Source organism: Astyanax mexicanus, chromosome 25 (genome assembly GCF_023375975.1).
Source record: "Astyanax mexicanus isolate ESR-SI-001 chromosome 25, AstMex3_surface, whole genome shotgun sequence".
Lineage (NCBI taxonomy): Eukaryota > Metazoa > Chordata > Actinopteri > Characiformes > Acestrorhamphidae > Astyanax > Astyanax mexicanus.
The window spans coordinates 24,618,185-24,635,454 of NC_064432.1; the positions used below are offsets into that span (position 1 = coordinate 24,618,185).

The following is a 17,270-nucleotide window of genomic DNA, read 5'->3' on the forward strand; positions in this document are numbered from 1 at the left end:
GGTTAGCGGTAGCAGATGCTAGCGCATGGCCCGTGGCAGCGAGGGCTCAGCTATGTACACAGCCCACCAGCACTGATTGGACTGTCGTCTGGCTAATGAAGAGCCTGGCCCGACGCTAATTACTGAACTTCACAAGCAAATTAAGTTGCTTTACATGGAGCTCAGGGCCTTGCTGGTTGTTCTGGAGGAAGCAGATACAGGTGGAGATATCTACACATCTACCCTGAGATACTGCATGCTTTACCTTTTTAAAAAGATAAAAAAAAGATAAAAAATGAGTTTTTACCATATTTTTCACACAGTATTATAAGACGCATTATGCTACACTAGTAAGGAACAGGGGTGTCGCCATGTTTTCCTTCTAATTCAGCAGGTCTCGAGCAAAATTAAGTAAACGGAGTGCTTGATGTTAATCTACACAGATTTCTCTCCTGAAAACTGTTTATTTGTGTGAGTAAAGTGCTTTCATTTATTTACAGTAAGTTTAGATTTCCAGATTTCCACTAAGGCTGGGTGCAGCAGCATTAGCTTTAGCATTAACGGCTAAATGTTAACCGACAGTGCTACACTAAAGCACCCTAAGTGTTACGCTAAGCCAGAGCGATATCAGTTAGCATTTAGCAGCACCCCATCAACCAATTATGGTACCACAGCAACCACTACACAAACCTCCTGGACTTGCTTTACTGTAGAAACTGCCTTGCAGCACCTCAGCAACCACTTAATATGAGCACACAAGTCACCTTGCATATAGACATCAATGTAGCACTCCTCTTGCCATTTGTAAGCATTTAGCAACATCATAATGACCGGCTGCGACACCATAGCAACCACTTAGCACAACATTTGATCGAATGGATGTTGCTAAAGTATTTGCTCATTAAATATTGGCTTTGGTGGTAAAACTACTTCATGAGTTTGCATGCTATTGTATTCTGCCCTTTTCAAATGCAACAATGACATGAACACCCAATCAACCACTTAGGTTACCACAGCAACCACTCTGTGAACGATATGCACTGTTGAAACTGCCTTGCAGCACCTCAGCAACCACTAATTTTGAGCATACAAGTCACCTTGCATATAGATTGCAAGCTAGCACTTCTCTTGCCTCTTGTAGGCACTTAGCAAGCATCATAGCAACCGTCTGCGATACCATGGCAGCCGCTTAGCGCAACTTTTGTCAGTGTTTTTCTCATTAAGGATGCATTCCTCGTTCCTCGTTGTTTGGACGCCTGTAGAAACGATCCGTCCACTTATTTTCGCCAAAACAGAACTGCCATTACTTCAATATCCCATGTTTATTAAGTTGCGGCTGATTTGCATAATTGCTCTCCATCCTTTATTAGTCCGAGCGGGGGAAACACACACACACACACACACACACACACACACACACACACACACACACACACACACACACACACACACACACATTTGATTTGGATATTTATTTGATTATCTCAAACACATTAGAGGTAGTGTTTACTCCAGGCTCTGCTCGGCGAAGGGGGGGATGTATTTTTGCAAACATAGCTGAAGGATATTAATCAGTAAATGCAGAATAAATACACACAACCTGACCTCACACACACACACACACACACACACACACACACAGTTTCCCATGCAGCCCTGTGGAAAACAAAGATCGGCCTTGTGTAGGATGGCGGCGAACCCCTACCCTCAACACCCCTCATCCCTCTTCCTCCTCTTCTGCTTATCTTTCTACTGATGACTCTCTCTCTCTCGTTTCCCTCCATCCTTTCTCCTTTATCCTCACCCACATGATGATGGTGGTGGTGGTGGTTGTATAGAAGGTGTTAGGGCGTGTTGTGCTAGCCTACTTGTGGTCTCTAGTATGAATGAATGCAAACGTGAGCTGGTTTAAATTTTTATTTTAAAAGTGCTCCGGTTATTCGGTATAACGCTGCTTTAGTCCAGTGGAGGAGTGGACGGGGAGAAATTATAGGATTTCAGCTCTTGCTCATGAATATTCTTCATACATGCAAACATACATCACCTCTGATTGGCTAAACAGACAACAGTTAGAAAAACGTTTTTTTTTTTTTACACTAATAACAGTCTTTACAATGTCATAAGTTACTTTAAAACATGTGTAAAAATGTCCTGCTAAATGCAGTTCAGCCACTGACCTAGTCTTAAAGTCTGTATAACGCGAAATCCACCGGAGATCCTATTTAAACCTGAAGTTACTTACACATAGAGGTGGCTAGTCCAGGTCGAGAAAGTAAAAATCCACCTTGGGGAGGATTTTATACTTTTAACTAGTGTAAACAGAACTGTTCTTTACATCTGTACACCTACCTATCTCAATTCTCAATTGTACTTGGCTGGTGGGTAAAGCATAAAACACAGATGTGTTATTCGCACAAATAACACAGGAATGAACTGCCATGCTGTTCATAGCGCTGTTATTTAGTTCCTATCTGGCGAGACGGTGTCGCTGCCCGGCTTTAGCTTCAGCTGCCTGTAGGCGGTCGCGAGCCGAGGTGGGCGGGGCCATGAATACTAAATATTAATTCACGGGTTGATGTAGACACGGTGCTTTTCCTGATCGACTCGTATTTCTGAGGATTTTCTTTTACTAGCTACTGCAGACAATGGAGGTTGAGGAAGAGTTTCATTATGTGCAGCATCACTGTATTTCACAAAGAACAAGAAAAAGTGGATTTTAGCGGACGGACATCTTTAACTTGTGAACCAGCTAAAGACGAAGCTAAAGATGAAGCTAAAGACGAAGCTAAAGTCCATCTCTCACCAGGAGGTACACTACCCAAACCCCAAACAGAAGCTCTGAGATCCTTTTTTTAATCGTTTTGTTTGAGCCTCCCTCTTGTTTGGTATTTCTCTCATGCTTGATAGACTAAGAGTAGATGAAAGGAGGGAAGGAGGGATGAGGCGGAGGGATTAGGGGGAGGAGGGGGTGTGTCTCACCAGGGGATGCAGGACAGATTCTTCTTTTATGAGGAGCTCTTGGTATTCGGGACGTGCTACGGCCTTAAGAGCTCTATGATTCATAGCACGGGGGGCGGCGGTGCCCACAGCAGCCATCCACAGCGCAGACTAATAATAGTGCAGCACGGCGTTCTCTCGCTGTAACACACACTGCAACACCGCGCTCACCGCTTACCGCCTCACACCACCAGCACTCCAGAGTCCTCCACCTGCTGCATCTGGAGCTGCCGTGTTTCCCTGTTCTTAGAAAAGCTGCTGACCGGAACGATACAACGCAATAAAAACAGCGAAAGAGCCGCGATGACGCAGTGAATCACAGCAAACCTAGACTGTGCTCATGTTATTACCAAGACTGGAGGCGGAGCGAGGCACAGTGCTTAGTGTTTTAGACTCTAAAGCCCTATTTCAGCTGGGTTATATAGGGTATTACCCACATGCAAACATATTGATAGATAAACACATTGAAGGAGCTGCAAATTCACAGCAAATACAAATGTGGGGGTAAAGTGGGGTAGAGCAAGTTAGAGTGAGGGGTAGACTGAGGCATAGTGAGGTTAAACATAGTAGAAGTTGGATCGAATGAGGATAGAATGAGGTAGAGTGACGCATAGTGAAGGCAGAGTGAGGCAGAGTGTGGTAAAGCTAGTTAAAATGAGGGTAGAATGAGGTAGAGAAGAGGTAGAGCAAGGTAGAGTGATGTGGTCAGAGTTAGAGTGAAGTAGAACAAGGTAGTCCATGATAGAGCAAGTTAGTGTTAGGCATTGTGAGGTAGAGTAAAGGAACGTATGGTAAAGCATGGTAGAATGAGAGTAGAGTGAGGTAGCATGAGGTAAAATGAGGTAGAGTGTGGTAGAGTAAGGTCAAGCATAGTAGAATGGGAGTAGAGTGTGGTAGAGTACGGTAAAGTGTGGTAGTAGAATGAGAGTAGAGTGAGGAAGAATGAGGTAAAATGAGGTAGAGTAAAGTAGAATGAGGTAGAGTGTGGTAGAGTATGGTCAAGCATGGTAGAATGGGAGTAGAGTGTGGTAGAGTGTGGTAGAGTAAGGTCAAGCATTGTAGAATGGGAGTAGAGTGAGGTAGAGTAAGGTAAAGTGTGGTAGTAGAATGAGAGTAGAGCGAGGTAGAATGAGATAAAATGAGGTAGAGTAAAGTAGAATGAGGTAGAGTGTGGTAGAGTAAGGTCAAGCATTGTAGAATGAGGTAGAGTGTGGTTAGAGTGAGGTAGAGTGTGGTTAGAGTGAGGTAGAGTAAGGTAAAGTGTGGTAGTAAAATGAGAGTAAAGCGAGGTAGAATGAGGTAAAATGAGGTAGAGTAAAGTAGAATGAGGTAGAGTGTGGTTAGAGTGTGGTAGAGTAAGGTAAAGTGTGGTAGTAAAATGAGAGTAAAGCGAGGTAGAATGAGGTAAAATGAGGTAGAGTAAAGTAGAATGAGGTAGAGTGTGGTTAGAGTGTGGTAGAGTAAGGTAAAGTGTGGTAGTAGAATGAGTGTAGACGAGGTAGAATGAGGTAGAACGAGGTAAAATGAGGTAGAGTAAAGTAGAATGAGGTAGAGTGTGGTAGAGTAAGGTAAAGCATTGTAGAATGGGAGTAGAGTGAGGTAGAGTGTGGTAGAGTAAGGTAAAGCATTGTAGAATGGGAGTAGAGTGAGGTAGAGTGTGGTAGAGTAAGGTAAAGCATTGTAGAATGGGAGTAGAGTGAGGTAGAGTGTGGTAAAATGAGGTAGAGTAGATTAGAATGAGGTAGAGTGTGGTAGAGTAAGGTAAAGTGTGGTAAAATGAGGTAGAGTAGATTAGAATGAGGTAGAGTGTGGTAGAGTAAGGTAAAGCATTGTAGAATGGGAGTAGAGTGAGGTAGAGTGTGGTAAAATGAGGTAGAGTAGATTAGAATGAGGTAGAGTGTGGTAGAGTAAGGTAAAGTGTGGTAGTAGAATGAGTGTAGATGAGGTAGAATGAGGTAGAATGGGAGTAGAGTGAGGTAGAGTGTGGTAAAATGAGGTAGAGTAGATTAGAATGAGGTAGCGTGTGGTAGAGTAAGGTAAAGTGTGGTAAAATGAGGGTAGAGCCAGATAGAATGGGGTTAAAGGAAGTAGAGTAAAGTTGAACAATTTAAAATAATTTAAGATGTAAAATTTTACACTGATACTGAGATATCCAACAGCATTATCACACGTCTAGCACTGATAATAAGATTTTCCCCAGATTTACATCACATTAATTGTCAAATTCACTTGTCAGAAGTTTGTATCAGACATTGTTTTTCTGTATTTTTATTTTTGTATTTCTTTTAATCAAAATGATATGGAATTGGCTGAAATGAGGAAAAATGAGGATACAGATTTTTGGATATATTGTCCAGCCCTATAATGTAATGAAAATCACAAGTATCACAACTAATAACCAGATGCTTAGAGGGTCCTGAGAGCTCAGTACTGGTGATTATTGATCTGCGGTATAGATAATAGATCATATTGATCAGTTTTAAGAAATTAAAAGGTTATTTTAAAGGGAGATCTGGGTTTTCTGTGCTTGTTGGTGGAGATAGAGGGGGTCAGACTTGTGTTTTGGCTGGTTTTGAAGGTCTAATTGTGCTAAACCTCTGTCTCTGAGTGTGTGTGTGTGTGTGTGTGTGTGTGTGTGTGTGTGTGTGTGTGTGAGTGTGTATTAGTGTGTGTGTATTAGTGTGTGTGTGTGCTCGCTCTGTCTCCATTATTCTCTGCTTGTATTGATTTGCCACCACATGGGTATTGAAGATGGTCCTCATTTTTAATTAAAGTTCAGAAAGCTCATATAGAGGGGCTCGCCGCCGCCCCGCGCCGCAGCCCACCGCGGCCCACCCGCCCTCACCGAGCTGGAAATGCCTATTGATGCGCGCTGGGTGTTTAAATAACATCTGATTTATGGCATTTAGAAAGCTGCACCAATTCCAGAACTGTGCTATCAGTTATATCACCCTCCCCCTGCAGAGCCAGAGCCTCAGTCTGAATCAGTTCCTCTGATTCTGCTATTTATAGGTTTATGTTTGAGTAAAATAAACATTGTTGTTTTATTCTATAAACTACAGACAACATTTCTCCCAAATTACAAATAAAAATATCGTCATTTAGAGCATTTATTTACAGAAAATGAGAAATGACTGAAGTAACAAAAAAGATACAGAACTTTCAGACCTCAAATAATGCAAAGAAAACAAGTTCATATTCATAAAGATTTAAGAGTTCAGAAATAATCAATATTTGGTAGAATAATCCTGGTTGGTTTTTAATCACAGTTTTTTTTTCATGCATCTTGGCATCATGTTCTCCTCCACCAGTCTTACACACTGCTTTTGGATAACTTTATGCTGCTTTACTCCTGGTACAAAAATTCAAGCAGTTCAGTTTGGTGGTTTGATGGTTTGTGATCATCCATCTTCCTCTTGATTATATTCCAGAGGTTTTCAACTCATCATTTTTAAGTGCTCTCTTATTTTTATATTTTTGTTTTACTTCACTGACTTTATTACTGCAGTTCTTCACCTGTCAAACCTCTAATTCTTAGTCCTTGATCATGTTAATCTGAGCTAAAGGTTAAAGCTGCTGTTTCCATGTGGGTCAGCCATACGTCTTCCTGTAGCAGTTTTCTACCGTTTTTCAAGAGTCGTTTGAAGGTGTAGGAAACAGTAACGTATCTTTTCGCACTATATTAAAGGCACACTGTATTATAGGTCGCATTTTAAGCAACACTAGTAAGGAACAGGGGTGTTGCCATGTTTTCCTTTTAATTCAGCGGATTTCGCCACTAAGCTAGGTTAAGTAAAGTCAAATGAGTACTGGATGTTAATCTACACAGATTTCTCTCCTCTCTTGGGTGAGTAATTTTATTTACAGTAAGCTTAGATTTCCAAATTTACTCTATGGCTAGGTGCAGCAGCATTAGCATTAGCAACTAACCGCTAGTGCTAGCGGTTAGTGGCTAATGCCGCCCAATAGCGCTACTCTGAGGAATCAGAAAAATGTCAAAAGTGTCAAGATTCATTTTAGGCCTTGATTTTTGGTTTTATTGTCCATTTCTGCACTTTTAAAAATCGTATGGTCACGGAAATGTACTGGTTAATATCTTTATGAATATAAACTTGTTTTCTTTGCATTATTTGAGGTCTGAAAGCTCTGCATCTTTTTTTTTTTGGTTATTTTCAGTCATTTCTCATTTTCTGTAAATAAATGCTCTAAATGAGAATATATTTATTTGGAATTTAGGAGAAATGTTGTCTGTAGTTTATAGAATAAAACAACAATGTTTATTTTACTCAAACATAAACCTATAAATAGCAAAATCAGAGAAACTGATTCAGACACTGAAGAGCTGTATATGGAAGTAAATCTTTGATGTAAAGGACATATGTTTGACCTCATATTATCACACCGTATGAAATCACGGGGTGTGTGTGTGTGTGTGTGTGTGTGTGTGTGTGTGTGTCAGGTAGAGTGCCGTCACATGGGGGCAGTGTTTGGCTGTAAATTGCACTGCAGAGATGGAGTTACAATCTCCACTCAAAATGGTCGCTGTACACACACACACACACACACACACACACACACACACACACACACACACTTAACACGAGTAAACATAGACACACACACACACTACTCACTATTCTAGTCTTTCTTTTTCATTTTTTTAACCCTCAAGAGCTTCTTCATTACATACAGTACCAATCTAAAGTGATTTTAATTTTTAAGTTTAAGTGGTGTGTAAGTGGTGTGTAAATGGTGTGTAAGTGGTGTTTAAGTGGTGTGTAAGTTGTGTGTAAGTAATGTTTAAGCGGTGTGTAAGTAGTGTGTAAGTAATGTGTAAGTGGTGTGTAAGTAATGTTTAAGTGGTGTGTAAGTAGTGTTTAAGTGGTGCGTAAGTGGTGTGTAAATGGTGCGTAAGTGGTGTGTAAGTGGTGCGTAAGTAATGTTTAAGTGGTGTGTAAGTAGTGTGTAAGTAGTGTGTAAGTAATGTTTAAGTAGTGTGTAAGTGGTGTGTAAATGGTGTGTAAGTAGTGTGTAAGTGGTGTTTAAGTGGTGTGTAAGTAGTGTGTAAGTAATGTGTAAGTGGTGTGTAAGTAATGTTTAAGTGGTGTGTAAGTGGTGTGTTAGTGGTGTAAGTAGTGTGTAAGTAATGTTTAAGTGGTGTGTAAGTAGTGTTTAAGTGGTGTGTAAGTGGTGTGTAAGTAATGTTTAAGCGGTGTGTAAGTAATGTTTAAGTGGTGTGTAAGTGGTGTGTAAATGGTGTGTAAGTGGTGTTTAAGTGGTGTGTAAGTTGTGTGTAAGTAATGTTTAAGCGGTGTGTAAGTAGTGTGTAAGTAATGTGTAAGTGGTGTGTAAGTAATGTTTAAGTGGTGTGTAAGTAGTGTTTAAGTGGTGCGTAAGTGGTCTGTAAATGGTGCGTAAGTGGTGTGTAAGTGGTGCGTAAGTAATGTTTAAGTGGTGTGTAAGTAGTGTGTAAGTAGTGTGTAAGTAATGTTTAAGTAGTGTGTAAGTGGTGTGTAAATGGTGTGTAAGTAGTGTGTAAGTGGTGTTTAAGTGGTGTGTAAGTAGTGTGTAAGTAATGTGTAAGTGGTGTGTAAGTAATGTTTAAGTGGTGTGTAAGTGGTGTGTTAGTGGTGTAAGTAGTGTGTAAGTAATGTTTAAGTGGTGTGTAAGTAGTGTTTAAGTGGTGCGTAAGTGGTGTGTAAATGGTGCGTAAGTGGTGTGTAAGTGGTGCGTAAGTAATGTTTAAGTGGTGTGTAAATGGTGTGTAAGTAGTGTGTAAGTGGTGTTTAAGTGGTGTGTAAGTAGTGTGTAAGTAATGTGTAAGTGGTGTGTAAGTAATGTTTAAGTGGTGTGTAAGTGGTGTGTTAGTGGTGTAAGTAGTGTGTAAGTAATGTTTAAGTGGTGTGTAAGTAGTGTTTAAGTGGTGCGTAAGTGGTGTGTAAATGGTGCGTAAGTGGTGTGTAAGTGGTGTGTAAGTGATGTGTAAGTGGTGTGTAAGTGGTGTAAGTAGTGTTTAAGTGGTGTGTAAGTAGTGTGTAAGTAATGTTTAAGTGGTGTGTAAGTGGTGTGTAAGTGGTGTGTAAGTAATGTTTAAGTGGTGTGTAAGTGGTGTGTAAGTAATGTTTAAGTGGTGTGTAAGTGGTGTGTAAGTAATGTTTAAGTGGTGTGTAAGTGGTGTGTAAGTAATGTTTAAGTGGTGTGTAAGTGGTGTGTAAGTAATGTTTAAGTGGTGTGTAAGTAATGTTTAAGTAATGTGTAAGTGGTGTGTAAATGGTGTGTAAGTGGTGTGTAATTGCTGTGTTTTGCTGATTGCAGGCGTACGGCATGTCCGTGCTGCCGCTGAACCTGATCAAAGGCACGCGTAGCGTCCTGTACGAGCGGCTGGAGAACAGCGAGGACGCCGAGGAGGTGGAGCACCAGATCGACAAGATCAAAGCCAAGGTGCGTGGATCTCGGTGGGGGTGGGGGTGGTTTGGGGGGCGGGGGGAGGGTTTAACGTGGGCGTCTGAGCTGCAGGTGCATCTGCATGCACGCTTTAAAACCTCAGAAGTCCGGCTCATGAAGCTCACGCTGTCGTTTTGCTATGCTAATATATGTGTACTTATGTAATTAATTCATTACATAATTATGCGCTGAATCGCATTTACATTCGATTTACACTGTCTGTCAACGTCCACGCGTTTCTTCCCATATTATTCATTAGTTTCCGTATAAAAAATGCATGTAATTGAAGATTATGGTCGGCCAGGGCTGAGTATATTCAAGCTTGTAGTTTAAACACTGTGTTTAACTTGTTACACTTTTTAAAAAAGAATGAATTCCTAACAATTTTATAAGCTATATACAGGTGCATTTAAAAAATAATAAATATAATTGAAATTTTAAAGGAGAACTTTGGTGTAAAATTGTCTTTTGTTTTAGTAAAACATGATAAAAAGTGCTTTCCTTTGATGAATAGCACACCTCTGTTCTCCCACAGCATTCAGAGATCCAGAACTTTTAACAGTTTGTCCAAAAACACCCTTCATAAAACGCTTTTTACACCGTTATCCAGCTCAAAGTAGCTCCACACCTCCTTGGTAGAATCCAGAGAGCCCTGACATTTAAAACGAGGCATTAATAACTTAAAAAGTGCAGAAGAAGCTCATTAAAAACCAAAAATCACTGTTTACAACCCATAGTGCTTCAGCTTCAGCTCCGAGCTCCGTCATCACTGTACTGATAATGACATAGACATATATATACATAGACTCTGCATAGCCTGCCTCCTGTTGAAACTCACATGCTATATTAAACAGATGTTTTGCACCCTTTTGAAAACCCCAAAAATCAGCGTCTCAGAAAATTAGAATATTATATAAGACTGATTGGTACTTTTGGCAGTGTGGGCAGTGTGCCAAGTCCTGCTGGAAAATGAAATCCACATCTCCATAAAAGTTGGACTTAATAATAAAACACAGTGGATCAACACCAGCAGATGACATGTCTCTCCAAACCATCACTGATTGGTGGAAATTTCACACTAGACCTCGAGCAGTTTGGACTGTGTGTCTCTCCACTCTTCCTCCAGACTCTGCTCCCTTCATTTACAAATGAAATGTAAAATTTATTGATGATCAGTGATGCCAAAAGTACCAATTGGTCTAATATATAATATTCTAATTTTCTGAGACACTGATTTTTGGGTTTTCGTTGACTGTAAGCCATAAACATAATCATCAATAATAAAAGAAATAAATGCTTAAAATAGGTCAATCTGTTTGTAATACATCTATATAATATTTTAGTAATATATAGTTTTTCAATATTGTATAGAAATATAATATTTTCAGCATTTTAATAAGCCAGTAAACGGGTCTTCTTTTTGAGCGCCAGTAATCTTATTAAACGCTGTATGAAGACGATGACTGTGAGCTTCTCAGAGTTCCTTTCCTTTTCTGAACTTTGTTTCGTTTGTTTTTAATTCTGTTTTTCTGTTTCTGCTCTCATTTTCTTCCAGTCTTTATCCCTGTCAGACTGTTTCTCTCCCAAATCAATTACTGCCATGACTAATAATAGCAGAGTTACACTGAGTCACAGACTTTAACTTCCTCTCTCTCTTTCTCCATCTCTCTCTATTTCTCTGTCTTTCTCTCTCTCTTTCTCTTTCTCTGTCTCTCTCTCTCTCTCTCTGTCTATTTCTCTTTCTCTCTCTCCCTCTCTTTCTCTGTCTCTCTCTCTCTCTCTATTTCTCTCTCTCTCACTCTCTCTATGCTCTCTATCCCTCTCTCTCTCTACCTGTCTCTCTACCTGTCTCTCTCTACCCTTTTTCTCTCTATCTATCTATCTATCTATCTATCTATCTATCTATCTATCTATCTATCTATCTGTCTATCTGTCTGTCTGTCTGTCTGTCTCTTTCTCAACTCTCTCTCTATTTCTCTCTTTGTATATCTATCTATCTATCTATCTATCTATCTATCTATCTATCTATCTATCTATCTATCTATCTATCTATCTATCTATCTATCTCTCTCACACTCTCTACTCTCTCTATCCCTCCCTCTCTCTACCTGTCTCTCTCTCCTTGTCTCTCTCTTTTTCTCTCTCTACCCTTTTTCTTTCTGTATCTCTTTCTCTCTCTCTATTTCTCTCTCTGTATCCCTCCTATCTATCTATCTATCTATCTATCTATCTATCTATCTATCTATCTATCTATCTGTCTGTCTGTCTGTCTGTCTGTCTGTCTGTCTGTCTGTCTGTCTGTCTGTCTGTCTCTCTCTTTCTCAACTCTCTATCTATCTATCTATCTATCTATCTATCTATCTATCTATCTATCTATCTATCTATCTATCTATCTATCTATCTATCTATCTATCTATCATTGCTTTCTGTATTGTCTATCTCTGTATTGCTATCTATCTATCTATCTATCTATCTATCTATCTATCTATCTATCTATCTATCTATCTATCTATCTATCTATCCCTCTCTCTCTCCACAGTGTGAGGATGGTAGGCCTCTCTCTCTCCGGGATCGGAGGAATCTGCAGGATCTGGAGGCTAAGCTGCAGACGCTACGTCGTCGGGGTCGCCACCTCGAGATCGCCGAGAGGAACTGCTGCACTAAAGTGGGCAGTGCCCTCCGCCCCCTGAAGGTATGCCAACCATTCTCTGTCTCCATAGCAACGGTGCTTCTGAATATATCTACACTGATGGGTGTGGTGCTTTGGAAATGAGGTGTGTTCAGTTGTTAAAATGTATGGTGTATTGCTATCTTGGCAACAGAAAACACAGGTGCACCACTGACTGAATACAACCTAGACCAACAGTCAGCTGTTGTTATACTCAAGTGTACGGAGCTGCTCATAGTAGTGATGGGAAAATAAAAATAATGAAATAATGTAATGATAAAGGTTAATAATAAGGTTAGAATTATATATATATATATATATATATATATACTGTATAACTTTCAAATGAAAGGAGAGAGACAGGAAGTAGCATAAACATGAGGGCACCACCCTGAAATACTGGCATTCCTACGCACTATTTTCCACAACCCAGAGAATCTACAGTTACAGTAGATACAAAGTCAGATTTTAGCACAAAACCTCTTCCTTTTCTTCTTCTATTGTTTAACAGATGAAGATAAGCTGACTAAACTTTCTGTAATTGGTCTGAATAAGGTTTGAACCGTCTTTGAATAGTTTTCACACTGCTAACCAACCAAACCATGGTTTAGAGTACATTAATGAGTAAATATAGGTATTTTTAACGAATGAGAATTGTTTTTTGGTATAAATTACTTTTTTTTTTTGCTTGGAACATCTATAAAAAAAGCATTGTGTAAAGTTCAATGGGATGCTGCAACCATTTAACAAGGCAAAGAACCTTTTTAAGCTTCACTGGGTGCATATATAGTAAAACTGAGGTTTTTGTAGAGAAATGTTGTGTACTAGAAGAAGATAAACGCTTTTTTCTATTAGTGTTCCTAGTTTACTTTGTCTTTGTCTCTCTTTTTGTCTGTGGATGTTATGAGCTGAGATTTATTCACAGAATGACTGCAGTGTGCTGTATTATAGCAGTGTAATATTTACTGGGTCACTCAACAATCCAAATAAACCACCTTAGCACATTCAGACCAACTCAACCGTAAAGCATTCACACACTCACAGTACAGTCCATTCGTCACGTCCTGCGCTGCCCTGTTATTATTATTATCCTGTAGATATGGCGAGATATTAAACCATGTCTGCTAATAAATGTCATGTTAAGTTAACCCCTTAAACCCTGATTATAGGCCTGTAGGTCTGTTTTAATCTTTTGTTTATATCTACTGTGTGTTTCAGCCACAGTAAGCATCAATTTCACAAACCCTAACACTGAACCCTGTGGGTTTCCCAAATGTGCCGACCTGAGCAACTGATCTAGTGATCTAGGTACCTACCTTCTAACCAACCCAACTACTTTCCCCTACCTACCAATCTACTTAGAACCAACCTATCTACCTGCCAATAGTCCCACCTACCACCTACCAACCACCAATCTACTGACCGACTTCCTACATATCTATTAACTTACTCACCCAACCATCTACCCATCTGATCAAATGATCTACCTTCCAACCTCCATACTTTTCCACATACTATCTAATGACCAGCCAACGTGCTTGTTACCCTACCCAGCTACATCCTGACTGACTCATCAACCACCTTCCTGCTACCTACTTATCTTAACTACTCTTCAGCCAACTTACCTACCCATCTACTGACCATCCAACCAAATGACCAGCCTACCCTTCTACTCGCCCACTTTCCCAACTAACTATCTACTTGACCATTCAACCAACCTACCCACTTACTGATCTGCTTACCTACCCATCTACCGACCTGTCTACTGGCTAACCAACGTACCTACCTATTAAACTACCCACTCTTCTCCTGACCAGCTCACCAACCGTTCACCCTACCTGTTGACCAACTGACCAACCTACCTACCTACTGACTCATCAACCACCCTACCTGCCAACCTGCCTAACTATCTACTGACCAGCCAATCTTCCAACCTATCTACCTATCTACTGAGCAGCCAGTCTTTCAACCTATCTACCTATCTACTGACCAGCCAGTCTTTCAACCTATCTACCTGTATACTGACCAGCCAATCTTCCCATCTATCTACCTATCTACTGACCAGCCAATCTTCCCATCTATCTACCTATCTACTGACCAGCCAATCTTCCCATCTATCTACCTATCTACTGACCAGCCAATCTTCCCATCTATCTACCTATCTACTGACCAGCCAATCTTCCCATCTATCTACCTATCTACTGACCAGCCAATCTTCCCATCTATCTACCTATCTACTGACCAGCCAATCTTCCCATCTATCTACCTATCTACTGACCAGCCAATCTTCCCATCTATCTACCTATCTACTGACCAGCCAATCTTCCCATCTATCTACCTATCTACTGACCAGCCAATCTTCCCATCTATCTACCTATCTACTGACCAGCCAATCTTCCCATCTATCTACCTATCTACTGACCAGCCAATCTTCCCATCTATCTACCTATCTACTGACCAACCAATCTTTCAAACTATCTACATGTCTGCTGACCAGCCAATCTTCCAAACTATCAGATACCTAACAACCATCAGACTGACTTAGTATATACAACCCACCTACCAACAGATTACCATACCTACGCACCCACTGATCAACTGACCAACATACTGTCCCAACTTCCCACCTACCTACCTACCTACCTACTGACTGACTGGGCTTTTATAACAGCTGTATCTCTAGATATGAAAGTTTAAAAGCGTTTATTTCGGTCCTGAACTGTAGACATGGTGCTCCATTACACCCCCCTCCTGTAAAGGCTTGATGTGGCGGTGGACAGCTGTCAGTCAGAGCTCTGGATCGGAGCGTGGATGGTTCTGCAGCAGTAAGTGGAGGCAGTCGGTCGGTGTGAGTAATAACCAGGCTGAGTGTTGTTGCTCCATTTCCCTGCAGCCGCCCACGCAGTACCGACTGCATTTAAAACCCTGCTGCTGCTGCTGCTGCTGAACACGGCTCTGCGCTTTACTGCAGACGCATCGCTTAAGAGTTTATAATCATTAATTTGCAGAACAACAGTCACACAGCGTTTAACAGGACTGTGCACTCTCATACTTCAGTGTTTTGGTTGATTTGATCTAAGATTGGTCATTGTATTAGTTTCTGGATTCAAATAAATCATATTAATCATATTAAATCGGCTTTATTGTACTTATTGCAAAAATGTACAGGTGTAAAGGTGATAGCGTAAAGGCGTATTCCCTCACAGTAGTACATATGCAGCTCTGGAAGAAATGAAAAGAGCACTTCAGTTTTTAAATCAGTTTCTCTGATTTTGATATTTATAGGTTTATGTTTAAGTAAAATTAACATTGCTGTTTTATTCTATAAACTAAGGACAAGTTGGTAAAATCAAAGAAACTCATTTTTAAGCAATCTTTTGCTTTTTCCCAAAGCTGTATACACATACAGTACAAACGAGTAATATCTACTAATTATCTGATGCTGTATAGACATATTGCATTGTTTTTAACATGCAAGCATTAATAAGGATTATTATCCTTTACATTAAAATTAAAAATATTTTTTTTGTAAATTTCTAAAAACTTTCAGTTTGCTACACGCTAGTAAATAAAGTACACTTTGTTTTAAATATACAGGTATTACATTACAGAATAGATTCAGATTAGATTTCATATAAACCCTGTGTAACAACACATATTTTTCAAAATTGACCCTGAATTAACTCATTATAACATTTACAAGAATATGGTTGGATATTCTTTGGAATATGGAATATGGACAAGAATATGGCAAGATGTTTGTGCAGCTAAAACTATGGTGCAACTATGGTGGTTTCTATGGTTTTACAAAGTGTTTGCAAGGCGGTTGCTAAGGTAATTGCTCAGGTCTTGCCCAGGGGTTGCTAAGGTTTTGCTATGGTGTCTGTGGTGGTTCCTATGGTGTTGCTATAGTGTCTGTGGTGGTTGCTAAGCTGTTGCTATGGAGTTCATGGTGGTTGCTAAGGTGTTTCTAAGTGGTTTGCTAAGGGCATTGCACCTTTCTTTGCAATGCACAACCATATTAAAAATAATTTGCCTAATCTAAAAATTAATGTTTTTTTTTAAATAGGGCCTTAAGTTTCTGAAACCTAATTTTCTTTCAGGATCCATAAAAGATTTTATTTTTCAACCGACCTACCTATTGTCCAATGAATGGACCTATCTACCTGCCTACCAGCCACCTACCAATCTAGACACCTATTGACCAATCAACCTATCTACCTTCCCTTTCAGCCACTGACCAACCAACCTACCAAAAACCCTACGAAACCAGTTACCAAGCCTACCCCACCACCTACCTACCAACCTACCAACTGTCCAAGCAACCCATCCAACAACCAAACAATACCTGTCTACCTACCTACCTACCTACCTACCTACCTTCCTACCCTCCTGTATGCCTTCTAAATAGCCAACCTCCCATCCTATCTACTCACCAAGCTACTTACTTACCTACCTATCCACCTACCTACTGACCAATCAACTGACCATTCAGTTATTAATCTACCTACCTGGTTATCTACTGACCAGTTGACCAACTAACGTACCTACCCACCATCCTACCAAACCAACTACCAAGCCTACCCACACTTTTACCAACCATCCTACCAACTGACCAAGCAGCAAATCAAATGCATATTTTCCTACCTAACTATTGGCTACCAAATACTTCCATTCCTACCTACCCACCTAACTACTGGCCAAGCCACTTTTTCTACTGTTCTACTGATTTTGCCTACTTCTCTACCTTCCCTCCCATCCGGCTAACTTGTAATTAGCCACCTTCCCTAACTACCTAATATCTACTGACTGACCACCCTACCCACCTACCATCTTTCCGACTGACCTACCTTATCACCTACCACTCAACTGACCACATACCTATCTACTGTAGCAATCAGCTGAGCAACCACCCTACCTTACCAACTACCAAGCCTACTTACCAACTGACCAAGCAGCAACCAAAATACTTATTTTCATACATGCCCATTCATCTAACAAACAATGCACCTATCTACCTACTGATCATCTCAGCAACCTTCTAATGACCTACCTACCGATCATCTCACTGACTGGTCTACCTACCATACTACCGATTACCCACCTACCCATCTACTAACCAACCAATCGACCATTCAGAAATTGGCTTACGTTCCCCTTTAACATCCCATGTACCCATTAT

At 40.3% G+C, this 17,270-nt stretch overlaps 1 protein-coding gene across 1 annotated transcript in view; it reads left to right on the forward strand.

Moving 5' to 3' along the window:
* Positions 1-17,270, forward strand: part of lmbrd1 (LMBR1 domain containing 1) — a 145,736-nt gene that overhangs the window by 74,944 nt on the left and 53,522 nt on the right. Inside the window, exons 8-9 of the mRNA XM_022681564.2 lie at positions 9,292-9,417; positions 11,960-12,112. Of these exons, the coding sequence (XP_022537285.2) occupies positions 9,292-9,417; positions 11,960-12,112 (279 nt within the window). The remainder of the gene's footprint in view (positions 1-9,291; positions 9,418-11,959; positions 12,113-17,270) is intronic.